At 47.1% G+C, this 27793-nt stretch overlaps 1 protein-coding gene across 4 annotated transcripts; it reads left to right on the top strand.

The window, feature by feature from the left end:
* Window positions 1–27793, top strand: MANBAL (mannosidase beta like). Of its 4 annotated transcripts, none has more exons than XM_025400318.1 (4): window positions 2–41; window positions 9349–9475; window positions 11766–11971; window positions 26848–27793. In XM_025400318.1, exons 3-4 carry the CDS (start codon window positions 11822–11824, stop codon window positions 26953–26955), a joined length of 258 nt encoding a protein of 85 aa, XP_025256103.1. In that variant the 5' UTR covers window positions 2–41; window positions 9349–9475; window positions 11766–11821; the 3' UTR covers window positions 26956–27793. The 4 variants fall into 4 exon arrangements, with proteins under 4 accessions (XP_025256102.1, XP_025256103.1, XP_025256104.1 ...); XM_025400320.1 differs by lacking the exon at window positions 2–41 and adding an exon at window positions 7248–8134; XM_025400317.1 differs by lacking the exon at window positions 9349–9475 and having other exon boundaries at window positions 1–41.

Below are 27793 nucleotides of genomic sequence, written 5' to 3'. Positions count from 1 at the left end.
CAGGAAACTACTTCCGGGGGAGCGGCGCGGCGGCGCGGGAGGTGAGTGCAGAGGCCTCGCGGCGGGGCGGGAACCGAGAGAGAGCCGTGCTTGTCGCAGCGGTCTGGCTTTTCCGGCCGGCGTGTCCCTAGCGGCACCGCTCAGCGGGCCAGGCTGTCGCTCCGCTCAGGGCCTGAATAAGTTCCCGCGGCGGTCGTTCAAAAATTACTTCCGGAGGGGAGTTTGAGCCCCCCGGGAGGCGGAGGGCTTCGCCTGGTGCAGCCCTGCGCTGTCGTGCGGAGGCTGGACCAGAACCCAGGGCTCCTCGTGGCCTGGTCCGGGCCTTTCCTCCCACGGGTGGAGCAGTAGGAGAACCCTGAGCTCCGGAGTGAGTCTGGCCAGGGTTGGAATCCATATGGCTGTGTTACCGTGGGCAAGTCACGGTTCCTCTCTGGCCCTCAGTTTCGTCCTCTAAAATGGATATACACTCTTGTACTACGGGTAAAGCGAGGTGGTAAATGTAAAGCCCTTAGTAGGTGCACAGTGCATGTTTGTTGGACGAATTCTTTTTAAGAGAAGCGAGAAATGAATATGAGAAACACTTCTAAAATGGTGACAACACATTTGGATTAATAATTATATATTGCAGGGCATCTGCACACCAGTTTCAGCCCACCAGCTACCAGTGTGACTTTGCCCAGAGAAGTGGCTTAGCTTTGCATTCTAATCTAGTTTTGCGCAGTTCTTAGGAATTTGTTATAATGGGACAGGCCAGGCTCTACAGCCCATTGCCGTAAAGCAGTAACTTATTTTCTTTTTTTAAAAATCCATTCTATTTATTTATTTAGAGACGGAATCCCTCTGTCGCCCACGCTGAAGGGCAGTGGCGGGATCTCGGCTCACTGCAACCTCCGCTTCTTGGGTTCAAACGATTCTCCTGCCTCAGCTTCCTGAGTAGCTGAGATTACAGACGTGTGCCACCACGTGTGGCTAATTTTTGTATCTTTAGTAGAGAAAGGGTTTCACCATGTTGGCCAGACTGGTCTCAAACTCCCAACCTCAGGTGATCCACCAGCCTCGGCCTCCCAAAGTGTTGGGATTACAGGTGGGAGCCACCACACCCAGCTTTTTTTTCTTTTTAATTAAAAAAAAAAAAAAAAAGTTCAAATAGAGATGGAGTCTCACTATGTTGCCCAGGCTGGTCTCGAACTTCTGGAGGCAAGATATCCTCCCTCCTGGATCTCCCAAAGTGTTTGGGATTACCAGCGTGAGCCACTGTGCCTGGGCTAAAACAGTAGCTTCTGACACTGGTTTCTACTCCCCAGTCTGTTTTCAGTTGAATTTTCACAACAGAATTTAAACTTACTTCATTAGAAGCCAAGAATGGCCTACTAGCACAGTACACAACGTTGGGAGATGGTAAGGCCTGTGGCAGTTGTGAAATCTGAGTTTTTCAGTCTTAAGAGAAGATTTAGTATTTGCTAAGTCTTTTTTTTTTTTTTTTTTTTTTTTTTTTAGAGAGACGGAGTCTTGCTCTGTCGCCCAGGCTGGAGTGCTGTGGCCGGATCTCAGCTCACTGCAAGCTCCGCCTCCCGGGTTCCCGCCATTCTCCTGCCTCAGGCTCCCGAGTAGCTGGGACTACAGGCGCCCGCCACCGCGCCCGGCTAGTTTTTTGTATTTTTTAGTAGAGACGGGGTTTCACCGTGTTCGCCAGGATGGTCTCGATCTCCTGACCTTGTGATCCGCCCGTCTCGGCCTCCCAAAGTGCTGGGATTACAGGCTTGAGCCACCGCGCCCGGCCAGCTAAGTCTTGAGAGCTATACTTGTCTCAGTGGTTATTTATTTGTTTTGAAATGTTGACCCATTCTTTTTTTCCCCAGTAACATTTTTGTTTTAGAATAATTTTAGATTTACAAAGTTATCACAAAGATACTTAAGTGAGTGCCCATATAGCCTACATTTCCCCTATTATTAACATCTTACATGTTGTTACAATTACTGAACCAATATTGATACCTTATTATTAACTCTAATCCGTACTTTATTCATATTTCCTTAGTTTTTCCCTAATGTCATTTTTCTGTTCCAGTGTTATCCAGGGCACCCTATTACATTTAGTCATCGTATCTCCTTAGGCTCCTCTTCTCTGTGATCGTTTCTCAGACTTTCCTTGTTTTAGATGAACTTGAGGGTTTTGAAGATAGTACTGACTGGTCAGATATTTTGCAGAAGGACCTTTAATTAGGATTTGCCTGTTTTTGACATGAGTAAGATCAGGGTAGTAGGTTTTCGGGGAGGAGGACCACTGATAGGGTTTGGCTGTGTCCTCACCCAAATCTCATCTTGAATTGTAACTCCCATAATGCCCACATTTGAGAGGGACCTGATGGGAGGTCATTGAATCATGGAGGTGGGTGTTTCCCATGCTATTCTCCTGATAGTAAGTCTCAGGAGATCTGATGGTTTTATAAAGGGCAGTTTCCCTGCACATGCTCTCTTGCCTGCCGTCACATAAGACGTGCCTTTGCCTTCCCTTTGCCTTTCGCCATGATTGTGAGACCTCCCTAGCCATGTGGAACTGTGAGTCCATTAAACCTCTTTTTCTTTATTAATTACCCAGTCTCGGCTGTTTCTTCAAAGCGGTATGAAAATGGACTAATCCAACCACAGAGGTAAAGTGCTGTTCTCATCATATCATATCAAGGGTACATACTATCATTATGAGTTATCATTGACATCTGTTGACTTGGGCCACGTGGCTTGAGGTAGTAGTCAGGCTTTTCCAGTATAGAGTTACTTTTCCTCCTGCACTTTCTGCACTGTACTTTTTGAGAAAGTCATTATGTACAGCACACATTTAAGGAGTATGGAATTATGCCCTATGCTTAAAGGCAGAATGTTATGCAAATTTTTTGGAGTTCTTCTCTGTGGGACATTTGTCTGTTCCCCTATTTATTTTTTGCTTACAGAGCCATTTATTTGTATCGGTGTGAACTCATGGATTTGTTTTGTTTTGTTTTGTTTTGAGACAGCCTGTTGCCCAGGCTGGAGTGCAGTAGTGCAATCTTGGCACACTGCAATCTCCACCTCCCGGGTTCAAGCGATTCTCCTGCCTCAGCCTCCTGAGTAGCTGGGATTACAGGCACCCACCACCATGGCTGGCTAATTTTTGTATTTTTAGTAGAGTTTCACCATGTTGGCCAGGCTGGTCTTGAACTCCTGGCTCAGGTGATCCACCTGCCTCGGCCTCCCGAACTGCTGGGATTACAGGCGTGAGCCACCACACCTGGCCTGAACTCATGGATGTTTATTTTATACTTTGGACCAGAATCCAGTGCTACTTTATTTTGTTGCTCAAATTATTCCTCCATTGGCCATTGGGAGCTCTTCCACTTGGCTCCTGTATCCCTTTGACATATCCCCCTCTATGTGTTTTGCTTTGTTTTGTTTTGTTGAGCACCTTCTTTCTATTCCAGACTCATCTAGTGTGTTTCTGCCCCAGTCCTAGAATTAGCCATTTCCCAAGGAGCCTTGGCTCTTTTTGTTGGAGAATGGCCCAGAAAACAACATCTGGGCTGTAGGTACGCTCAGTGCTTCTCAGTGTCCTTGCTTCTAGGCCTTCGCAGTGGACAGAGCAAGAGACATATGTATAGATGCCCAGATGTAGAAGTATTTCCATATATAACCACCTGTATCTGTGTTCAGCTAAACATAACTGATGTCCAGCTCTTATCATGACCACGTGGATTGTTCTAGCTCACCAGTCCCCAACCTTTTTGGCACCAGGGACCGGTTTCGTGGAAGACAATTTTTCCACAGACTTGGGGGTGGGGATGGTTTTGGGATGATTCAAGTGCATTACATTTATTGTGTACTTTATTTCTGTTACTATTACATTGTAATATATAATGGAATGACCATACAACTCACCATAATGTAGAATCAGTGGGAGTCCTGAGCTTGTTTTCCTACAATTAGACAGTCCTGTCTGGGGGTGATGGGAGACAGTGACAGATCATCAGGCAATAGATTCTCATAAGGAGCACTCAGCCTAGATCCCTCACATGTGCAGTTCACAGTAGGGTTTGTGTTTCTATGAGAATCTGATGCAGCCGCTGATCTGATAGGAGGTGGAGCTCAGACAGTAATGTGAGTGATGGGGAGCGGCTGTAAATACAGATGACGCTTTGCTTGCTCACCTGCTGCTCACCTCCTGCTGTGCGGCCTGGTTCCTGATAGGCCATGGACTGGTACTGGTCTGTGGCTTGGGGGTTGGGGACCCCTGTTCTAGCTTCCTTGTCTTGCTTATCTGTAACCTCCCACTCCACCTGTGATGAACCCGACTCCCACCATACATTTACTTAATTGTTCATCTTAGCATACACGTATCATGGTTTTAGAATTGCTCCGCCTGTATCCCCTGTGGGAAACAACTTATCAGCTAGAGTACAGTGTGTATGTGCAGTTCCTTTTGCCTTCAGTCTTACGGCTCCACTCATTTTCAAAGTTACTTAGGTCAGCACCCTATTCCCCTGCCACCCTTTCAGTGAAGTTGTTGAATACATTTAGATTCAAAATGTCACATTCTGCATTCCATCCTGGAACACCCTGACTTCATGTGTGTGTGTGTTGGTGTGTTTTAAAAACCGGGTCTCACTATGTTGCACAAGCTGGTCTAAACTCCCAGGCTCAAGCAGTCTTCCTGCCTTGGCCTCTCACAGTTCTGGGATTATGGATGTGAGCCCCTGCCACGGCCTCCCTATGTGTTTGTAAAAATATTTGCATACATTAAAAAGTTTACTCTTTGTGCTGTCAAGTTTTTTGGGTTTTGACAAATGCTTAATATTTTGTATTCCTAATTAATGGTGTCATACAGGATAGTTTCCCCTCCTTCAGGGATTATTTTTAACTTCTTTCAGATTTCACCTCAGCATTCCTGTTGCTTTTCTCCAAAATATATCTATAAGCTGAGAATTTACCACCTCCATAGCTACCACCCTGGTACAAGTGTGTCTTTTGACTGTTAAAGTAGCCTCTTCACTGGTCTCCTTGCTTTCAGTCTTGTCCCCTACAGTCTATTGTCAACAAAACAGCCAGAGGCATCATTTTGAAATGAGTCAGACCATGTGATTTCTTTGCTAAGAACCTTCCAGTAGCTCCCTTTTCACTCAGAGAATGGCCAGAGTCCTCATAATGGCCTGCAGCTTGCTTACTTGACTGTTCTTGATCATGACGCTTATTCCTGCCTCAGGAACTTGGCCCTTGCTGTCCCTCCATCCTGGGATACTCTGGCAGATGTTTAAATGACTTATTCCTTTGCTTTCTTCTTTCCTCTGTTGAAATGTCACCTTCGCAGAGAGGCCCTTCCCCGACCACTTCATATTAAATAGTGCCCTCTTCCTCCTTCCTGTATGTATTGTAATACTCACCCCTGACATTGCATGTGTATGTGTGTGTTTGAGTACTTCCAGTAAATATTTGTCCAATGAATTAATGTCTTCTGTCAGCAGTGTCTGGCACTCAGGGGTGAACTTTGCAGTGTCTAGTAACCTCACGAAATTATTTGCCTCGTTCAGTAATAAATAATTAGGCACCTTTTGTTAAATTCTGATAGAGGTATGAAAGTCTCCCGGTGTATGAAAACCTCTACCCGTAAGCAAGTCTGGAGCAGGACAAGGCTAGAGGCCAGGATAGCAGCTCTGCCCTGACTCACCAGTAGAGTCTAGGGAAACCTCGTGGCCTCTCAGCTCCTCCTTGTTGTTAAATGATGACGCTGTTGGTTGAGGCATCTGCTCTTGCTTTCAAGGTGGGAAACAGAGGCATAGGCTTAGTCATTTACCAGATATTTATGAGTCAGGACCTGGCATAAACTCAAGATACACTCAAGATCCTTGCTGTTCAAGAGATTACAATGGATCAAGTAGAAAACAGTAGATTCCAGTGTAATATTTCTCAAAGAATAAGAAATAACATTCTAAAATTTGATCCAGCACATACATGCTCAGATGTAGATGGGTATTTAAAAAGCTTCAGCATATAATACCGGCCCTTAATGTGATACTCTCTGATATTTTCTATTGTTATTTACCTACTTAAATAAAGTGCTGCCTAATAAAAGAAAAAATGCTGGTTGCAGCCACCTAAATGGTTTTCGTGGCTCACTAATGGGCCACAGCCTACAGTTTGAAAACAATTGACATAGTGGGTAAGAGCCCTGGCTCTGGAGAAGCCGGCCCCTTTGAATCTTGCCTTTGCCACTTACCAGCCAGGTTATCCCTGGGTAGGTCACATAACCTCTCCAAGCCTTGGTTTCCTCATCTTCATTAGTAATACCACCTCCCAGCGTGGTGGCGAAGTGCATGAGTTGCTGCCTGTAAAGTGCTGTTCACAACACCTGGCCATTCATTTGCCGACTGCTGCTGCTGCTGGAGCAATGGCCGGGGAACAAAGCCTGTCACAGCGAGTTGAAGGGGTAAGTGTCTCCTAGTTGAGATCTGCAGGATGAATAGGACTTGTTTGACTTTGGTCATCAGGAAAGAAAACTCAGAAATACTGGCAGGAGAGCTGGGAAGTAAAGCGCAGAGGTGCAGAGAGAACTAGATGAGAGCTGTACAGCGCACACAGTACGTGTAGAGCAGTTTGTTTTCCAGAACCTTTTCACAACCAGCCTCCTATTATACCTGTGCTGTCCAGTAGGGAAACTTTGGCCACATGTGGCTTTTTATTGTTAATTAAATAAAATTAAAATTTAGTTTCTCTGTAACCGCATTTAAGTTTTCAATAGCCACATGTGGCTGGTGGCTACCATTTGAAGAACACAAATACAGAACATTTCCATCACTGCAGAAAGTTTTATTGGACAGTGTGTCATTATACCCTAACAAAAGTCTTGTGAAGGAAGTAGGTAGGGCATAGATTTTTTTTAGATACTTTATTGTTTCATAACAGTCCAAAAAATTAAAACTCATGACTTCACCTTAACAGCAACTATTTATATTTCTGTGGCCTCTTTTGATCTTTGGCCCATGAAATCAGCTTATAGATGGTTCCAATCATAGTGTTTATACAATTGCTTATTTTTTTTTTCAATTAATGTTACTGTGCAAAGACTTTCCACTGAGCTGATCCACAATGTTTATGTTTGCCATGTTAGTGAAGAGGGATTATACGGTGATGTACCCTCACTGGGTTAACTGCTTGCTGATTGCTGGACGCTGGCTTGCTTCCTGTTTTTCGGTATTATGAATAGTGCTGCCGTGAACTTTTTTCTACCTGAAGGCTTTTTCTTCTTTTGAATTGTTTCCTTACTATAAATTCTAGGAAGTAAGTTATTCAGTCAAAGGATATAATCACTATTATGGCTCTTGTTATATTTTGTCTAATTGCCATTTTTTTTTAAAGGCCTAAATGTATTATAGGTATTATTCTTGCTTGGCTCATGAGAACATCCTGTCTCCAGAGGTCAAGAGATTATTAGCCCAAAGTGTAGCTACTTGCAGATAGAGCCGGGGCTTTTGTCCTCTGCTTCCCGACTTTTGCCCTATCTTTCTATTGTACCACTCCAAATATTTATTATCACAATGTTGCTGTTAGTAGTAACACTAGTGAATCCGGGTATTTATAACCTCATAAAGCTTGTTACAGCCTTAAGCAAAAAGCTTGGGGCCAAGGGCATTTTAAAAAATGCACACTTTATGAGGTGCAACTGCGGAGAAATGAGAACGCATTCTTAAGTGTTGGTATTCACGTGATGGTGCTGGTAGAGGCTGTTACGTTTCTTCCAGTGAAGCTGTTCTTGCAGCCGCCTTGGAATTTACTTCAGGGCCAGTTTATGAGCCACCCCAAGTAATCTGCTTGGAGTCTGAGCATCATACCTTGTATTTGACCAAAAATGGTATTCCTGAGCTCAGTGCCACCTGATTCACTGCACTTGGAACCAGATGATGTTGGGCTCTTTCCAGAAGTCAAATCCTTCCTGGGAGGATGAAGATCTGCCAGCTCTGAGGATTCTGGAAAAAAAAAAAAAAAAAAAAAGAGCCTCAAGCGTTGAAGGCCATTTCCATGGTAGACAGACTGATGTGAAAAGTGGCCATCCTGTTGCCCCAGGCACATGACCTTCCAAAGTGACCAGGTTGAAAGGGAATCAATATCGTGTGTGAGTCCGGCTCTGTTTACTTACGAAGGTCGTTTTTATTATTCTTCGGTGACTTCATGTTGGAAACATGGTGCAAAGCAGTGAAGCAGCAGATCCAAGGTGGAGACAGGCCTTTTTTTTTCAGATGGAGTCTCACTCTTGTCGCAGGCTGGAGTGCAATGGCGCGATCTCAGCTCACTGCAACCTCCGCCTCCCAGGTTCAAGCGATTCTCCTGCCTCAGCCTCCCAAGTGGCTGGGATTACAGGCGCCTGCCACCATGCCCGGCTAATTTTTTTGTATTTTTAGTAGAGATGGGGTTTCTCCATGTTGGTCAGGCTGGTCTCAAACCCCTGATCTCAGGTGATCCGCCCGCCTCAGCCTCCCAAAGTGCTGGGATGACAGGTGTGAGCCACCGCGCCCTGCGAGGCAGGTCTTTAGGATTGTCTCTACCCCAGGGCTTCCCCATGGAAATATACAAGCTATGTATAATTTTACATTTTCCAGTAGCCACATTTAAAAAGCAAAAAGGGGCAATGCCTGTAATCCCAACAATCCTGCTCAGGCAGGAGGATTGCTTGAGCCTAAGAGTTTGAGGTTACAGTGAGCTATGTTTGTGCCATTGTACTCCAGCCTGGGTGACAGAGTGAGACCCTGTCTCTAAATAAATAAATAAATAAATGGGTAAAAAGAAACAGATTTTTAAAAAATTGTGACAAAATATATGTAACAAATTTACCATTTTAACCATTCTTAAGTTTAAGATTCAGTGGTATTTGCAGTGTTGTATAACCGTCATCACTGTTTATTTCTAGAACTTTTTCATCTTTGCAAACTGAAACTCTGTACCCACTAAACAGTAACTCCCCGTTTCCCTTCCCTCCAGCCCTTGGTAATCTCAATTCTACTTTCTGTCTCTGAATTTGCCTCTTCCAGGTACCTCATATAAGAGCATTCATACAATATGTGTTCTTTTGTGTCTAGCTTATTTCATATATATTTATTCAAAGCTCATAATGTTTTCAAGGTTCATTCATGTTGTAGCATGTATCAGAATTACATTTCCTTTATGGCTGAGTAATATTCCATTGTATGTATATACTACGTTTTGTTTATCCATTTTTCTGTTTATGGACTCTTAGTTGTTTCCATCTTTTGGCTATTGTGAATAGTGGTGCTATGAACATTAGTATCTTGAGTCCTTGCTTTCAATTCGATTTTTAAAAATTTTAAACAGGGTCTCTCACCCTGTCACTCAGGGTGGAGTGTAGTGACGCAATCACAACTCACTAACTCACTGCAGCCTCGACCTCCTAGCTGAAGCAATTCTCCTGCCTCAGCCTTCTGAGTAGCTGGGACTACAGGTGTGCACCACCATGTCTGGCTAATTTTTAAATTTTTTATAGCGACAGGTTCCCACTCTGTTGCCCAGGCTGGTTTTGAACTCCTAGGCTCAAGTGATACATTTGCCTTGGCCTGTCAAAGTGTTGGGCATACAGACGTAACCCACCGTGCCCAGCCAATTGTTTTTTACGTGTATTTTTTGGTGTCATGGTGGGATGGGGTCAGGGTCTCGCTCTGTCACCCAGGCTGGAGTGCAGTGGCATGATCACGGCTCACTGCCTTGAGCTCCTGGGCTCAAGTGATCCTCCCACCTCAGCCTCTGGAGTAGCTGGGAATACAGGAGTGAGCCACCACTCCTGGCTAATAATTTTTTTTTTTGTAGAGATGAGGTCTCGCTATGTTGTCCAGGCTGGTCTCGAACTCCTGAGCTCAAGTGATCTGCCAACTGTGGCCTCCCAAAGTGCTGGGATTACAGATGTGAGCCACTGCAGTCATTTCAACATGTAATCAATATGAAAACATTATGAATGAAATAGATTACATTCTTATTTTCATACTAAGTCTTTGAAAATGGGTGTCTAATTAGCATCTAAATTCAAACTCGCTGCGTTTCAAGTCGTAATAGTCACATATGGCTCATGGCCACCATATTGGGTAGCTCAGACTTAGCAAAACATTGCATTGTGGCACAGATCTCTGGAAACACAAAGGGTTTTAGATTCAGATGGGCCTGATTCCAAAGTAAATTTGCCCCTTTATCATTGGGATGGGCAGAAGACAGCCACTGATGGGTGCTGTGGTAGAGGGGGAGCAGTTCAGTCATGCCAGTGGAAGAGGAGGGTGACAAGAAAGGTATGTTGGAGAGATGACACTTGAGCTCAGCCTTAGAGGCAGAGTTGGGGCTTTGTCAAACAGTCAAAGTAGGAAAGGACATTCTTTGCAGAGTATGCAGCTTGAGCAGAGACCCAGGATTTTGAAAGAGCCCAGTGCTCTTGGAGAACCACAGCAGTTCTTTCAGCTCTACCAGGATATTAGGAGCGGGGGCCCTGCCGAGAGGAGAGGCTGGAGAGCTGGGCTGAGGCAGGACCTTGCACCACTGGCCACCACTGCCCCTGTCATTCACGCCATCAGCAGCTCTTGTCTGGCTTATTGGCAGGGGCCTCCTCCTGGCTCTCCCTGTGTCCACTTTGCCCCTCCCCTTGTTGTCCCTCCTCCATTTAAAAATGGAAGTCAGATCATGTCACTTTTCTGCTCAAAACCCTTCAGTGGCTTTACATTTTACTCAATCAAATTGGAGGTATCAGGGTCCGACCCTGTTCCTTATTGATCTTACCTCCTTCCACCCTCCCTCCTGATCACTTTTCTCCCTGTATTGGCCTCATTTCCCCACCCTGGGGCCTCCACACTTGCTTTTTTCCCTGCCTGGAACATGTTTCCCTCAGATACTCAAATGGCTCACTCTCTCACTTCTTATCTCTTCCACTCTATTCCCATCTCTGTTCTTCAGAGACAGCCTTCTTGTCACAAAATAAAGTGATGCCCTTAAGTTTTTTCCAAAATGCCTATCACTACCTGGCATATCACGTCTCAATGTGTTCATTGTCTCCTTCCATCCTGAGCATGTAGGCCCCAAGAAAGCAGGGGTTTGTCTGTTTTGCTCATTCTTCAGTGCTTGGTATTCAAGAAATACTTGTTGAATGGATGACTAGATGAATAAATACCTGAAACGTGGCAAGCCTTTAGTAAATGTATTTTGATTTGAGATTTTTGTTGAAGTGCTTCCCTTTGCATTTATTTATTTTTCTCAACTTTATATTTGGAAAACATCAGACGTACAGAAAAGTTGAAAGAATGGTTCAGTGACTAACCATATGTCCCCAGCTTAGATTCAAGAATTGTTAACATTTCACAATTCCTGTATATATTCTTGGGGGGATGTGTGTGTTTGTTCAAGCTAAAAGTCAGTTGCTGGGTGCGGTGGCTCACGCCTGTAATCCTAGCACTTTGGCAGGCTGAGGCGGGCAGATCACCTGGGGTCAGGAGTTTGAGACCAGCGTGGCCAACATGGTAAAACCCTGTCTCTATTGAAAATACAAAAATCATCTGAGTGTGGTGGCCCATACCTGTAATCTCAGCTACTCGGGAGGCTGAGGCAAGAGAATGGCTTGAACCCAGGAGGCCAAAGTTGCAGTGAGCCGAGATCATGCCATTGCACTCCAGCCTGGGTGACAGAGTGAGATTCCATCTCAAATAAATAAATAAATAAAAGTCAGTTACAGAAATATGACACTGACCCTTTGCATTTACAAGTTGGCTCTGAAGAGTGGTGAGTCAGAAGAGACGTCAGGCAGCCAGCAACTTGGGCCATGGCCTCTGACCTAGACTTCTCACCTCCGGAGGTGCCCGAGCCCACTTTCCTGGAGAACTTGCTACGGTACGGACTCTTCCTGGGAGCCATCTTCCAGCTCATCTGTGTGCTGGCCATCATCGTACCCATTCCCAAGTCCCACGAGGCGGTGAGTGTTTCCTTGGGAGCCTGAGCTCCTCTGAGTGCCAGGCTGGATTCTGAGTACTAACAGTAGATGCCACCGCAACTAAGATCAGCGGGGTCTACAGTGGGCCTTTTTGATTTAGCGTGCCCCTGAGTTCCCACCTGGTGGGTTGAACCACATAGTTAATACTTTATTTGTTCATGTACCCATTAAGGAGATTTTTATTTAGTGCCTACTACATTTCAGACTCTGCTGAAAGATGTAGTGTCTGCACCTGAGGAGCATCTAGTCCTTGGGAGGAAGGCAGATAACAAAAATATACCCCCATGTGTTCCCATGAGAAGTACAGAGTACATCGAGGGTATATAACAAGGGGGAGAGACCTGATCTTACCCTGGGCTGTGGTCCCTGACAAGGAGACAGTGTTTGAGCTGAGACTGAAGGAATGAGCAGGCTTCTGCCAGGCAAAGTGGGCAAGGGGCGAGGGCAACATTCCAGGGAGAGGGCATTGCACGTGCAAGGGACTCAGAATAAAGGAAGGGGCTAGTTCGAGGAACCGAATGAAGGTGACTGTGGCCAGAGCACAGAGGGACATGATGAGAGGTGCAGCCAGAGGTGTGGACAGGGGCCAGAGGGTTTTAAGTATGAGAATGATGTGGTCAAATTGGCATTTTTGTTGTTGTTGACTCTTCCTCTGTAAATATCTTCATAACTATACACCCTCCTTCTACCCATTTTCTTGCCCACTCATTTGCTGATGGCATTGATTTGTTGGAGAAAGCAGGTCATCTATCATGTAGGATACCTACATCCCAGGAATTGGCTATTGCTTCTCTGTGGTGTCATTTAACGTGTTTCTCTGTTCCCTGTGTTTCCTATCAACAGGCGTTCTATGTAGAGGCCTGATTCCATTCCAATCAGGTTATTGGGTGTGAATACCTCAGAGCTGGTGCTGTGTACTCCCTACTATGTGGCATCAACAGGCATGTGATGTCTGGCTGCTGCATATTTAGAGATTCTAGGATTGATCGGTGGGTTTAGGTGGTACCAGCTGATGAAAATCCCCTGTCAGTCTTTCACCTAAGTGATTTTAGCATCCATTGATATGGTCGTTGCTTAGATCCATTATTTCCTTCTGCATCTGTTAGCTGGAATTCTTTAACAAAGACTTTTTCCTTATCACCTGTATGATTACTCTGAATTACTCTTCATAATGAAGAGCAGGAAAAATGCTTGGTTCTTTCCCTTTATTTATCAATTTTCAAAGTTGTGAATTCAGGCTCTAGCAACCTCCAGTGTTGACCAGTGAAGCTTTGGTTTTCATAGCATTTTGAACATATTTTTTATATATTTGATATGTTTTAGTTTTTTTTTTTTTTTTTAGGGCACTTGTCTGCCATTAATTTGTTTTTTATGTTCAGTGGGAGCCCCTTTAAGTTGGTATCTTTTTTCTTTGTCATACTTCATTAGTCTTTGATATTCCCTTGCTTCATGGTTCAGTAAGATGTCACAGGCTCTTTGTGTGTGTGTGTGTGTGAGACAGGTTCTTGTCTGTTGCCCAGGCTGGAGTGCAGTGGCACAATCACAGCTCACTGCAACCTCTGCCTCCCAAGTTCAAGCAATTCTCCTGCCTCAGCTTCCCAAGTGGCTGGGACTACAGGTGTGCCACCATGGCTGGCTAGTTTTTGTATTTTTAGTAGAGACAAGGTTTTGCCATGTTGCCCAGGCTGGTCACAAACTCATGGGCTCAAGCCATCCACTTGCCTTGACCTCCCAAAGTGCTGAAATTATAGGCATGAGCCGCTGCGCCTGGCCCCAGGCTCATTTCCTGCCCCAGACTTGGAATCAGTCATTTCTCTAAAATGCTCTAGTTCTTTTTAGTTAGAAAATAGTAAGGCCGGGCGCGGTGGCTCAAGCCTGTAATCCCAGCACTTTGGGAGGCCGAGACGGGCGGATCACGAGGTCAGGAGATCGAGACCATCCTGGCTGACACGGTGAAACCCCGTCTCTATTAAGAAGTACAAAAAACTAGCCGGGCGAGGTGGCGGGCGCCTGTAGTCCCGGCTACTCGGGAGGCTGAGGCCAGAGAATGGCGTGAACCCGGGGGGCGGAGCTTGCAGTGAGCTGAGATCCCGCCACTGCACTCTAGCCTGGGCGGCAGAGCGAGACTCCGTCTCAAAAAAAAAAAAAAAAAAAAAAGAAAATAGTATTTAGAAGCTACAGTTGGGGCATTAGAAATTCTCGGTGCTACTGAGCTCTTATTGCATCTAGGCCTTTCAATAAACAGAAATAGAAAATAAACATTTTTTAAGAAATGAAAAAGTTGTGAGTTCATACTAGTATTTCCAATTCAAATGTAAGGTGATAGTGTTTCTATTTATTTGATTTTATACTAGAGTCTCGTATTTCTTTATCTTATGCTGGAAATCTTGTTCTCAATAACATTAACAAAGTGATGTGTCTGCTAGAGCCTACTGTATCCGAGGTCCTCAGGACCACCCCAGGTTCAGTGATGCACTAGGGGGACTCTCAGCTGTGGCAGTGAAATGGTACCAGGTATGGCAGCACAGGGAAAAGGTACATGGGGCAGAAACTGGAGGAAACAGGCACAGGCGTGTGCGTGCTCTCCCATTGGACACCCAGAGGAAGGAGTTGCGGCAATGTGTGTGAAGTGTTATCTAGCAGGGAAGCTCGTTAGAGACTCAGTGCCCACAGCTCTTATTGAGGACTGGTCACAGAAGCACCCTTGGCCTACCATGTACCAAAATTCCATATTTCCAGAAAGCAAGCAGGTGTTCAGCATGAACCGTATTGTTTACACAGTTTAGGCGTGGTGAGCCACTCTTATCATTTCTGGGAATTGTGAGAACCACCTGGAATCCAAGTTCCCAGATGCCAGTCAAGGGCCAACCTTGCAAGCATGCTTCTCTAAGATTAGCGATGTATATTAACTTTATTCTGCACATCTACAATATGCCAGTTACATTTTTAGAATAACTATATGTTTACTACTAAGATTCAGAATGAAATTTAAGACTTCTTTGTGGTTCTTCTTTGGCCTTAAAATATGTCTCTGTGGAGATATAAGGTCAAAGTGCTGTGTTTAGTAACTATTTTTCTCTGTGTAGGTCTCCCATCATGAGATATAGTTCGGTTAATTTGCTTCAATCTGTTTTTAATTTTTAGGTATTTTTAACATTTTTATTTAATTTGTTTTAATTATATAATACATTTATATACAATATTTCTCAAAGTCAAAACTATATAACAAGGTATATTCACAGAAGTTTGCTTTAATCTCATTCTCCTCCACCCTGTTCTCTTCCTTCCCACATAGTTAACAGTTGTTATTAGTTTATCTTTTCTTTGTTTCTTTTTGAAAACAGTAACAAATGCATATATATGTGTGTGGTGTGTACATATATATTTCTATTCCCTCATTCATTAAATAAAAGATAGCATGCTATTAAACACAGTTTTGCAACTTTCTTTTCTCACTTAACGTACCCAATATGTTCTGGCGATCCATATATCTTGGAGATCACTGTTCTGGAGATCCTGCTTCTGTAGCTGGGAGGACGATGGGGAATTACTGATACAGTGTGGAACCTATTGATGCAGTGGGGAACTATGGTGAAGGAACAGGCTTAGGGTGGGTGCAGGGAAGGAACATATCAAGTTCAGTTTTAAACAGATGCTTTAACATATCCAGGTGGTTCTGTCAAGAAAGTTGGTGCATTTACCGTCTCTAGCAGGAGGAGTGCATAGACTGAGTGTTGACCAGCATGTGAGTGTTGATAAGATGTCATCTGAAGCCACGAGAAGGGACAGGGTCTCCTAAGGAGAGAATATGGAGGGAGATGAGAAGAGGGCCTAGGCCAGAGCCTGGCGGGGCTGCAGCATAAAGGGGACAGGCAGGGGAGGAGCAGCCAGCAAGGGTGGGAAAACCTTGGTGAACAGGGACAAGTTTGTGGCCTCTAGGTTGTCTTGTACATCTGTTATTCTGGTATCTTGAGAAAGATCACGATTGGAGTTCTTCCACCCACAATTGTATCACATTTTAAAAACATCACCCCTGTGCTCTTGGGCTTTGCCCCCACAGATGTGGTGTGCTATTCGGTATTATAAATAACAAACGTGGTTGTTGGTGGTGGCTGATGAGGCCTGCAGAGAGTCCTGAGGGAGGGAGGTGATGAGCCTTCTTGTTTTATAGGCAGAGTTGTGTGGCTGTTTGGAGAGCAGAGAGTCTGCTCACCTCCTGTTGTGCTTGAAGCCCTTAGAGGTAAGCCACAGAAGCCTGGGTTAGTTCAGCAAACTTCAGAAAAGGAGCCCCTTTATTGTTCTCTTTAACGTTTTCAGTGGGGTAGTGTGTTAAAGTCTTTTGAGGCAGGGAGTTGACAAAGGGTTCAAAAATATGCCACCATACCCCCCCACCCACTGCCATTTAGAGGTTAATTTTGGACAACAGCCTCATCTTTTTAAATTTAAATATAGTACATGACATCTCTCATTTTTATTAATCTTGCATTTAGGGAAACAAGGCTCACACAAGTGAATTGTCTTCATAACGGAAGCTTACTGTTTTAACCTTTTTTTTTTTTTTTTAGCTTTTCAATGGATCAGTAGCAAAAAAATACAGTACTGTTAATCTTAACTTTTTACTGGTGCATCAGGGGAGCAAATGGCCCCAGGTTACACAGGGGGCTCTGTTGCTAGCTCTCTGTGTGTCTCCATAAGGCAGCCTTTCTCACTCCCCAAACTCCTAACTAGATAGAAAGGGAACACAGCATTCTGTGCATAAACAGGATTACAAAGAGAGGGTGAGTGCTGAGACTGTGCTGCTTAGAGGTTGTCTAATAGTTGAGATTTGGAAGGAGTTTGGAGGGGAAAGAAAGGGGTTTTAATATGGGGATGGGGTACTTTTAGGGAGAAAGGGAGCCCATGGGAGTGCGGGCAGCTTGTAAGACTCTAGGCAGCCTGAAGGCAGTTGGGAGATACCTGGAAGTGGAGGGTGGCAGGAGGTAGGGGAGGGAGCAGAAGTGAGGGTGGGAGGACCCAGAGAACAGTCTTGCCACCTTTGCCGTTTTGCTCAGGGCAAAATCTTCCCTCTTGCTTAGCCTATAGAAACAAGGTTTATTAGTGGCTTTTTGGGTCAGAAGATAATATTTTTGGCTCCAGATGATGGGAAAGCCTTTGAAAAGCAAAAGAATGCCTTTCCTGTTGTTCCAGTAAGCCGATTTTTTGCAACTTGCTTATGACTTCAGTACTTCAATACTTAGCAGATTATTTGAAAGCTCTTTTGGGGTTAATCATGGAGGAAAAAAGGGAACACATACAAATGCTTCCCACCCCACCCCCTTCCTTTTCATAGTAGGAGCAAGAATCAGTTCGTAAAATGAAAACCCGTGTCCCTAGAATCGTAAGCCAAATGAAAAGGTTTTCTTATTGGTACCTCATTAAACTCAGACCTAAAAAAACAAACATTTGTTTGAGCCTGATGGAGGTGTGGGCCACACTTAATCCAAGCATTTTCTTGTAGGCTGGATTCTAAAATAGAAGATAATAGGTCCTAGTACCATTTCCATCTAGTCCAGGTTAGCAGATAAGTTTCATCTCTCATGCCAAGTCTGATCGATTGCATGGTGGCCATGGTGAAAAGGATTCTGGGGGCTGTTGCTTTGCTCTGGAGGAAAGAAAGTGATCGATGCTCTCTGTTCACTGTGAGCTGGGATTAGAGAATGAGAGTGCTGGTCTTTGGACTGGTCAATGGTTCTCCACGAGGCTGCACATTAGAACCACCTGGGGAGCTTTCAAAGGCCTAGACCTCACCCAGAGATTCTGATTCAGTTGTTCTCTGAAGCCTTGGATCAGTATTTTCTTTTTATTTATGTAGAGACAGGGTCTTGCTCTGTTGCCCAGGCTGAAGTGCCGTGGCATAATCGTAGCTCACTGCAGCCTTGACCTCCTGGACTCAAGTGATCCTCCCTTCCTCTGCCTCCTCGGTAGCTAGGACTACAGGTGTGCTCCACCACACCTGGCTAATTTTTAAATAATTTTTTGTAGAGACGTGGTTTCACTATGTTGCCCAGGCTGGTCTTGAACTCCTGGGCTCAGGTGATCCTCTCACCTTGGCCTCCCAAAGTGATGGGATTACAAGCATGAGCCAGTGTGCCCGGCTTGGATCAGTATTTTTTTTAAAGTGTCCAGGTGATTGTAATATGCAGCCACTGCTCAAGTCTTTAGATGATTTCCCTCAAACAGAAACCAATTTTAGGAGGACAGGATATGTTCAGTTCTTAGATGTGTTGTTTGAAATAATAGCAAAATGTTCCATGTGGGAAAGGAAAAGTGAGCAAGAAGTTGGGAAACAGAGACCTGATAATTATTTTATTAACACAGCATTATGATGTCTGGAATCCCAGCACTTGGGAGGCTGAAGTGGGTGGATCACTTGAGGTCAGGAGTTCAAGACCAGCGTGGCCAATATGGTGAAACCCTATCTCTACTAACAACACAAAAATTAGCCAGGCGTGGTGGTGCGTGCTTGTAATCCCAGTTGCTAGAGAGGCTGAGGCAGGAGAATCACTTGAATCTGGGAGGTGGAGGTTGCAGTGAGCTGAGATTGCGCCACTGCACTCCAGCCTGGGCGACAGAGCGAGACTCCATCTCAAAAACAAACAAACAAAAAAAAACCAAACCAAACAAATACAGCATTATTACTCGAAACCCAAGAATGAGTTGCTAAGTTTTTCAAGGGAAATGAAGATCCAGGAAAGACGTGAACTTGGAGCATACCCAACCTGTTGAAGTAGTTTCCTTGCAATGTAGGTAGACTGAGAAGGTGCAGGTGCTTTCCTAGAACCCAAGAGCAGGAGTGCGGCAGCGCCTCCGGAAGTGGCGGGAACTGGAACTTACTGCTCATCACCAGCATGCCCTCTGCCTCCCTTCCTGTTCCTCTCCTGCCTTTTGCTTTTCTAACGAGGACCCTGCTTCTCTGCTTGCTGGCCCTGTGATGAGATGCAGCACAGCCACTAAACATAACCATGCCTTCCTGCCGGACTCAGTTCCAGAATCCCCAGGGAAGGAACTGTGGCTGACCCAGCTTGGGACAGCTGTGGCCAGTGTGGGGGAGGGGAGGGTTCTGTGGCGTGACCTCTGAGTGGGGATGGGAAGGTCCATTCCCACAGGGGGAGTGCTGGGCAGAGAAAGCTGGGGTCTCCATTTCTCTCCCTCTCTCAAGTGACAGAGCAGTGGGCAGGGGACCAGGACAGTGTGGCCTGCCTGAAGTCCACTGAGTGGTCCATGGAGAGCACATGTGAGACCAGTGCCCTGGAGATGATTGAGGAAAGCCGGCCCAATCTGACACCACCACTGTGTTCCAGCTGCTCTCCTTCAGAGTTGGGTTTCAGTAGAAGAAAGTTCTCAGTAGGGAGTTCCTGGCTTTCTAGGGAAGTCTCGGGATAGGTTTGAGGGTCTGTGATCTCTGTCAAATTGTGTACAAGAATGTGAGGTTTATATGCCCAGGCATATTTTCTGGGGGAGATGGTCCATAGCCTCTCTACATGGAGTGCAGTAGGAAGTGGGAGGCAGGTTTCTTCTTAAGGTAGGGAGCCTGTCTCCCTCCTCCCCATAACCCTCCTCCAAGCCTCTTTCAGATCGATTTCTACATCGAGTGTTGATTCAGCCAACCCTAACTAAGCATGTGGGTGTTGACTCTGAGTTCAGCAACTTGTGTGGCGGATGGTCAGTCATACACGGTAGTGAATGAGAAACTCTCCTAGCTTCAGCGTTGACTATTCTCATCTGTTCATGTGCTTATGGCACATCTTGTCAGCTCACAGCCAGCTGTCTGCTTCTAGAAGGCAGGTCCTTTCACTTCCATACTGCTATGTTTGTTGATTGCCACCGTCTTATATTAGTGGGGGCTCTTCCTGTTGCAAGTTCAGAAACTCAGCTCCAGCAGCTTCTCCGAATGAAAACAGTATTGGCTCTTGGAACTGAGAATTTCAAGGCACAGCTGGATTTAGGGGTTCAAGGGGTCTCCAGGGCTCCATCTATCTGTCTCCTGGCTTTCCTGGGAGTGCTGGCTTCCTTCCTGGGCCCTTGCTCTGTGTTGGGAAAGATGGCTGCAGCAGCCACAGTCAGTGCCCTTATCAGTCAGGATTGACAGGTGAGAAAAGCCATTTTTCTGCCTCTCCTCACCTTCTGAGTCTCATGGAAGGCCTCTCCTTGGCCACATACACCTTGCCCCACAGGTGGGAAATGGGAATGAGTACTGTCTTTGGCCAGGCCACATGTAGCTGCCTACTCTTGTGACCCCAGTAACTGAGAGTCCCTCTGAACCCCATGGGATAGGGAAAGGGCAGGGCCCCCATGGAAAAGAGGTGCTGGGAAGACAGATAGCTAATGGCCAGCATTGCGATCTAGTGGAGGACTCAACACAGGTGATGGTGAGAGTGGTGGCTCCCAATGTGATGCCCGTGGCGACTTCACAACCAACCAGAAAGCCCTGCAGTGTTTAGACCCCTGATGATGTTTTGTCTCATCAGGGTGGTGAGCCACCTGCACCTACTGCACCACAGGTGGCTCATTCCTGTGGTGCAGTAGGACAGTGGCCTAGAAGGTCAGGACTCTTCTGGAAAATTTTGCACAAGGGTCTTGATTTTAAACGAGGCCCCTGGTTTCCAGTGAGGCCTGCTGTAAATAAATAATGAACCGCAGGCAAGCATCCACCCATTCTCAACACCTCAGGACACAGGCTCACAGAAGCAACTTTGCGTTTCTGCTCAGTGTGGTTTTAGAGCTTGGGAGGAGGTTGCAGTTGAATTGGAAGGCAGGCTGTTTTTTGCTTAATGACCCGTTCTGGGGATATTGCCGTGTGGTGGGCAGGATGAGGGTATAAACATGCTCCCACCAGCCTGTGGTCTGGAGATGTGTACCGACCGGTTCTTGGGAGAGACGGCTGGACACACAAGGAGCCGCAGAGCAGTCAGTGGGGAGGGCCGGCAGAGTCGTGCTGAATTGTGTCTGGAATGAGTTCCCAAAGGCTGTTCTTTCTAATCACAATTCTCCCTGCCTGCCAAGTGCGTCCTGGACTCCGTGTCTCTGTTTGCCTTGTTGAGTCCACATGGATGGCCTCCCCTGCTCTGTTTCAGCCAGTCCTATCTTTGCTTAAGGCCACTGCTAGTTTCATCTCTGCGAGGACTTCTCAGCTCCCACCCTGTCTCAGGCCCTCATGGCCTGCTGGGATGGGCAGCACCTTCAGCGTTAGGCAGACTGGTCTGAGTGCTGACCTGCTCTTAGTCTGCCTCCGTCATCAGAAGAGGATCTTCTTGCCCAACTCCATTGTTCTTAGAGGGTCGTGCAAGATAAGGTGCACGAGGGTGCCTGAGTGTAGCAGAATGGTTTTCTTTCCCTGGGCCATTTTCAAGGAAAGAGTGGCCTGTGTAGAATGACATTTTGTCCTGATTTACAGTACTAAATCCACATTGAACTGTAGAGTGGAAATCATAAAATTCAATGCACTTTTCTTGCTGGAAGGGATGTGATGTATTGTGGCACAGATTCGATTATTCGAATTTGATGAATAGCAGCAATTTTCTGGCCTGGTAAGCGCTACAGAGCTACTTCATCATTGATGGGGCCTTTGTCCACAGAGGACGCCTCCGCGGACCCAGGAGCCTCCTGGCCGCGGGAGTTTTTTATATGTGACATGCGATTGCTGAGGAAACTTGAGGCTTGCTTCAGAGGAAGCGCAGTGCTCCCAGATTTAAAGGCGGGGCTGTCGGCTTTGTAGTCTGCTGTCTGTGTGGCTGGACTGGCAGCGTACATTTGAGGAGAAATGAAAAGGCAGCCCTTCATTCAGAGTCATTCTTTTCAGTGAAGAACTTGGAGCTACAGGCCCTGTGTGGCCGCCAGGACTCCAGGGCCCAGGTCATGTGGGTCATGGCCGCCTTTGCTTCCCTGCAGCTTGCATGGGGCTGTCACCTGGCCTCAGGGAGCCTGAGTGGCCTTGCCAGTGGAGTGTGGCTCGTGGTGGCTGGCTCACCAGGGCAATGGAGAGGCTCGGGGAGCATCCACACACAGACCCGCTAAGTGTGCGTTCTCCTCTTCATTCCCCATGGGCACAGTGCCCACATGTACTGGATGCAGGTAGAGATACAGAGGAGGAAAGGGAGCAGAGTACTGGGAGACACTGGCTGGCCAATAGCCCAGGATGACAAGAGTGGGCTGTGCAAGGGGGCCTGCCTGGAGACAGGGGCCAAGACTGAGCGAGAGGCCCGGAGCCCCCTGCCGAGTGTCTTGGAATTTATCTCACACAAAGGGGAACCAGCAAGGTTTTTAAAGGAGGAAACAGACACGATTGGGATTGTTGTTGTCATTGTTTTTTTTATTTGTTTGTTTGTTTTTGTTTTGAATGAAACTTTTTTTGAGTTTTGCTCTTGTTGCCCAGGCTGGAGTACAATGGCACAATCTTGGCTCACGTCAACCTCCTGGGTTCAAGCTATTCTCCTGCCTCAGCTTCCCGAGTAGCTGGGATTACAGGCATGCACCACCACGCCTGGCTAATTTTGTATTTTTAATAGCGATGGCGTTTCTCCATGTTGGTCAGGCTGGTCTCGAACTCCCAAACTCAGGTGATCCACCTGCCTTGGCCTCCCAAAGTGCTGGGATTACAGGCATGAGCCACCGCGCCTGGCGTGTTGTCATTGTATTAGGAAAATTGACTCTGAAAGTAACATAAAGTAAACTCTGATGAATATGGGGAGGTAGAGGCATGGGCAGGAGAATCTGTGGGAGTTGGATGCAACCAGCGGGGCTGGCAGGGGACCTGGGTCTGAGCTAGGCAGTGGAGTGTGTCCAGAGGGGACTGGCTGGGTCTAGAGCCCGCTGGAAAGTGGAATGGACAGACCTTGGGGATAGGTTGGATGCTGAGAACTCATAAATGACTTGGAGGTGTCTAGCTTGGGTAACTGGGTGCATGACGGCTCTAAAAGCTGAGGTGGGGAAGAGAGGAGGAGGTCTGGGGTGAGGAGGAGACAGATCACGCATTCAGATGACTCCATAACTGTAATATGTACACACACCCACAGAAGACTGCCTTCAGCTGTAAAAAATCAAGTGATCTGGAGTACAAACCCACTTTTCTGACTCCTATAGGGACTTTAGTCACAAACAAGGGGTTTTAAGTGACCCATCGACAGATAGGTTCTCAGAGGAGCTGTACTTATCGTTCCAGAGGCAGCTTGTGGTTCTGGGGGCTGCTAAACAGAGAGTAGGTTTCACAGTTAACTCAGATTCAACGTATTCCTACCCCTGAGGACTCCAGGAAACTTGAGAGAGGCTGGACTCTGTACCCATGAAGAGGTTAGGTTCAAATCTTGGGTCTGCTACTCACCAGCTAAGACCTTAGGCAAGTCATATGACCTGAGTGTCTGTTCCTTTGTTTATAAATTGGGCCTCATTATGGCACTTTGTGAGGCCGTCATGTCCAGACACATAACACAGGGCCTGGCATATTATAAACAATAAATAATTAGCAGCTGTTATGGCTCTTGTTATTTTTTAGACAGGGAGTCTCACTCTGTTGCCCAGGCTGGAGTGTAGTAGCTATTTATAGACACAGTCATAGCACACTATACCCTCAAACTCTTGGGCTTCAGTGATCCTCCTGTCTCAACCTCTCAAGTAGCCGGGAGGACAGGTATGTGCCACCACGCCCAGCTGTTGTTGTTGTTATTGGCAGCTATCCTTAGGCATACTTTAGGCCAGGGTATGTATATTGGGTTTTAAGTCTGTTCATATCCTCTGTGATCATAGAAAAGTGAGGCCTAGTTTTAAGTGCTGTATTTTCATGGGAATAAACAAGAATGAAGTTCTCATGGTTACTGGGAGACTTGGCTGTTCTTTCATTTCATTCATTCATTCATTCATTCATTCACTCATTCATTCATTCAGCAACAGTTTAAGCTATCCCAAAGTGCTCATGGGCTAATAGGGGCTAACATGAAAACATGTAACTATGGGAAAATAATAGTGGCATTATGGGCTGGGCGCAGTGACTCACACCTGTAATCCCAGCACTGTGGGAGGCTGAGGCAGTTGGATCATTTGAGGTCAGGAGTTCGAGACCAGCTTGGCCAACGTGACAAAACCCCATCTCTACTTAAAATATAAAAAATTAGCTGTGCGTGGTGGCGGGTGCCTGTAATTCTAGCTACTCAGGAGACTGAGGCAGGAGAATCGCTTGAACCTGGGAGGTGGAGGTTGCAATGAACTAAGATCAAGCCACTGCACTCCAGCCTGGGCAAAAGAGTGAGACCCTGTCTTAAAAAAACTAGTGACATTATAAGGTTCCTGGGTGCCTAGGGGCCCGAGGAAGGAGGAGGGGCTGCCCCCAGCTGGAGGGAGGAGCAGGGAAGGAAGGCTAGACAGTGAGTAGGAGTGTATTCATGGACAGGGCCAAACAATGGGAGCAGTTTGCCAGGTGGCCAAGGAAGCAGGTATTCCTGTTGATGAAGGTGACCAGCGGAAGCTCTGGGGCCTGACTTAGTGTGGGGGATAAAGAGGAGCCCGGGTGAGGCTGGAGAAGCGGTCTCCTTAGATGCCGTTCCACAGAGAGCCACTGGAAGCTTTCAGGTGGAAGGTGCAGTGGCCAGAACTGCACTTTAGAAGAGTTCCTTTGGTGGGTGCATGAGGAATGGACAAAGACAGCAGGCACTTCGCTTAGCAGTGGGCAGAACTGAAGGGGGAATTGGATGCTGGAGAGAGTAGCAGAATCAAGAGGTAGAGGGGGTCATGTCAGCAGGACATGGTGACCCACTGGACAGTGGGGAGCAGAGAGACGGTGAGGTCACCAGGTCTCTGGTTGCTCCACCAGTGAGAGGAGGGCTGGGCCTTCTGGGGTCAGGGACAGTTAGTTGGAGGTGCCTTAGAGATGCCAGTCCCCATCGTCTGGCAGACAGCTGGATCAAGGGAGAGGTCTGGGAGTGCCAGAAGGGTTGAGGCTCCAGAGAGGGCCTGTGGAGTGAGGGAGGCACTAGGGTGGCAACTGGGTCTCACTGTCCCTGTGGTCTCTGAACTGAGCCCCATTGAAACTGGAGGAGCCCCCAGCCTTGAACTCAGAAGGCAGACTCCTTCCTAGAGATCCAGGCAGGCCTTGCAAATTTTGTTTTGTTTTGTTTTGGCCAAGTTACATAAACAGAGTAGGGGACCTTCAGATCATTTTGACTTTTGGCAGGAGGAGGTTCAGCAGGCCAAGGGAATCCAGCGCTGCAGTGAGAGGCTGGGGAGGGGAAGCCCTTCGGTTATCTTGGGACAGTCACTCCTTGGGGGCCTGAGACCTGACTGGCTCTTCATAACTGGTTTTCTTACCCAGGCGGGAGACAAGTGTTGGCTGATAGGAGGGAGCTGACGGGCCTCTGGATCGGATCCGAGGCAGGGACTGCCCTCCCCTGCATGGGCCCTCCTCTTCTGTAGGGTGAGCTGAGGCTTGGGCCATGGGCCAATGGGGCAAGCAAGGAAGGTCAGGGAGTGTAGTGAGCTGGAAGCCGGGTTGGGAAATGAAACACAGAGGGGTTTTTTCCTCATCTGAAAGTATCCCCCCTCCCAGGAATCTTAGTCTGCTTCGTATTTTCCTATTTCTCATAAAGAACACGGGCACTGAGAAACATTTCCCAATCAGTGCTGGGGGCGGCGGGGTGTGGGGGCATGGTCGGCACCTGAAAAGGGGCAGCGCCTCCTCAGCCCATCGCTGCCACAAGGGAATGCAGGGCCAGTGTCACCGGACAGTTAGTTTCAAGAGAATCTAGGAATCCAGATTTAATGGGAAATCTCCCAATTGGCTTGAGTTTTTAAATAAACACTGTAGGCCAAATGAAGTCTGTGGCCTGGACAAGGCCTGTGGGCTGTGATTGGCGTTCTCTGGGCTAGCCCGGCCTCTCTGACGTCCGTCCTTTCTGGCCACGGCACACTGCAAGTTATCACTCAGAGGAGGAGAGGACACTAGACAGGAGCACACGGAGCCTGTTCCAGATTCTTCTCTGACATGAGCCTGAGTGGCCTGGGCCAAGCTGTGTCCCTTCGCTGGAGTCTACCTTCCTCATCAGCACAGTAAAGACCAGGGCTGGATCTGTGGGTTTGAGCCTTTTATTCCTTAGCAGCAGAACTTTGTTTCATTTAAATCTTACAAGGGACAAATCACAGTGTCTGAAATAGATTGAAAATCAGAGCTGCTCCTGTCGCCAGGGGAGTCTGGAATTCTGCCCTCCCCCACAGAGGCACCTCTGCCAGGCTCCGCAGAACACAGTGTGGAACTGCGTACCTGCTGGCAGGCCCTCTGTACCCCTCCCAGCCCTGGCATTCTGTGGGTTGAATGGGAAGACAAGAATGGCAGCCAGAGGAGGGCAAGCCACAGTGAGTCTGCCCCACAGCCAGCTCCTCGCCCACATTTTGTCCAGTCCCTGACACAGGATGATCGGCCAGCCACTGGATGCAGCTGGCACTTCCTGGGTGCTTTCCACGTAGTTTTGCCTCCTCACATCAGTCCTGTAAGGCGGGCGTGGCTATTTCCATTTCACAGGTGAGTAAACCAAGACACAGAAAGGGGAAATGAGTTTCCCACAAAGTCAGTTGGCTGGAAAGGGAAGGATCCCAGGTTCTGCCTGGGCGTCTGAGATCCCACAAGCTGCCCCCTCCCCGTGGGGCCTCCTTTATTCTCCACTGAGAGCCACGATGCTCCCGGGGCAGTCCCACATACATGTGGGTGCTAGGTCCCGGGAATGACGATTTCCATCTCTTGTGTTTCTGTGGCATGCTTCTTTGCTTTCCGATGTGATCTCCTTTTGCTGGCATCAGGCTTGATCCATCTAAGCAGGACTCTCCTTTTTATCACCTCACAGGAGGCCGAACCGTCTGAGCCCAGAAGTGCTGAGGTGACGAGGAAGCCCAAGGCTGCTGTTCCTTCTGTGAACAAGAGGCCCAAGAAAGAGACTAAGAAGAAGCGGTAGAAGAGGAGGCCCGAGGAGCCGGGCAGGCAGGGAGAGGGTCTTGGGGACAGCCCTCCTGGGAATCTACATCCTGTTCCCCCCAATCCCAGGCTCGGGATCTGAGGAGGCTGTGACGCCCTCGGACCACAGAGATCTAGACAGTCATGACAGTCCCTAGGCTCCAGCTCGGCAATCCATCACTTCCTCTTCCTTCTGCTTCTGTGACGGTTTAGAGTCAAGGGGACTGAAACTGTGAGCATAGACTGTATTAGGTTTGTTCAGAAGCCAGTTCAGCTCACAGAGTCACATTTTCTTAATTAGTCATGTGTCCATCCTTGAGTCGCCCCCTCCTTGTGGGTTTACACTACATTTTGGCGTCATTATCTAATGCTGACAAGTACACCCTCTCCCATTATTTGTGCACTGCAAATCTCCTGCTAATCAGTCACTTCTGTTGCTGCTGTGTAGACAGAGCCAGGCCTCACCTGTTTGTTTAGGCCAAGATGCCATGGCCATGCAATGTTAGTGATCCCACTGGCTGCGACAGCCAGGCCCAGAAAATGCCTGGCGTGAGAGCCAGCAGACGGCCAGGCCAGGGTAGGCAGTGCCTGCTTCTGCTCCATCAGGTGCAGGGTATTTGGCTGAAGGTGTGCATATTTCCTGGGCACAAACTTCCTGAGCCTCTGAAATGGGAGGCTCATCAATTTCAGACCAACCTCTTTTCAACCCATCATAGCACATTCAAGGTGTGCCTTTTACTTCTACTTGTACATCCCCCATCCCTTCAATTCTTTCATTCCCTGACCAGTGAGCGAGTTCCTGGGGGAAGTGTGAATAAACTGACATGCAAGCTTCAGAA

This window comes from Theropithecus gelada, chromosome 10, assembly GCF_003255815.1.
Source record: "Theropithecus gelada isolate Dixy chromosome 10, Tgel_1.0, whole genome shotgun sequence".
Classification (NCBI taxonomy): Eukaryota; Metazoa; Chordata; class Mammalia; order Primates; family Cercopithecidae; genus Theropithecus; species Theropithecus gelada.
This window is presented reverse-complemented; position numbering and strand designations above follow the sequence as displayed.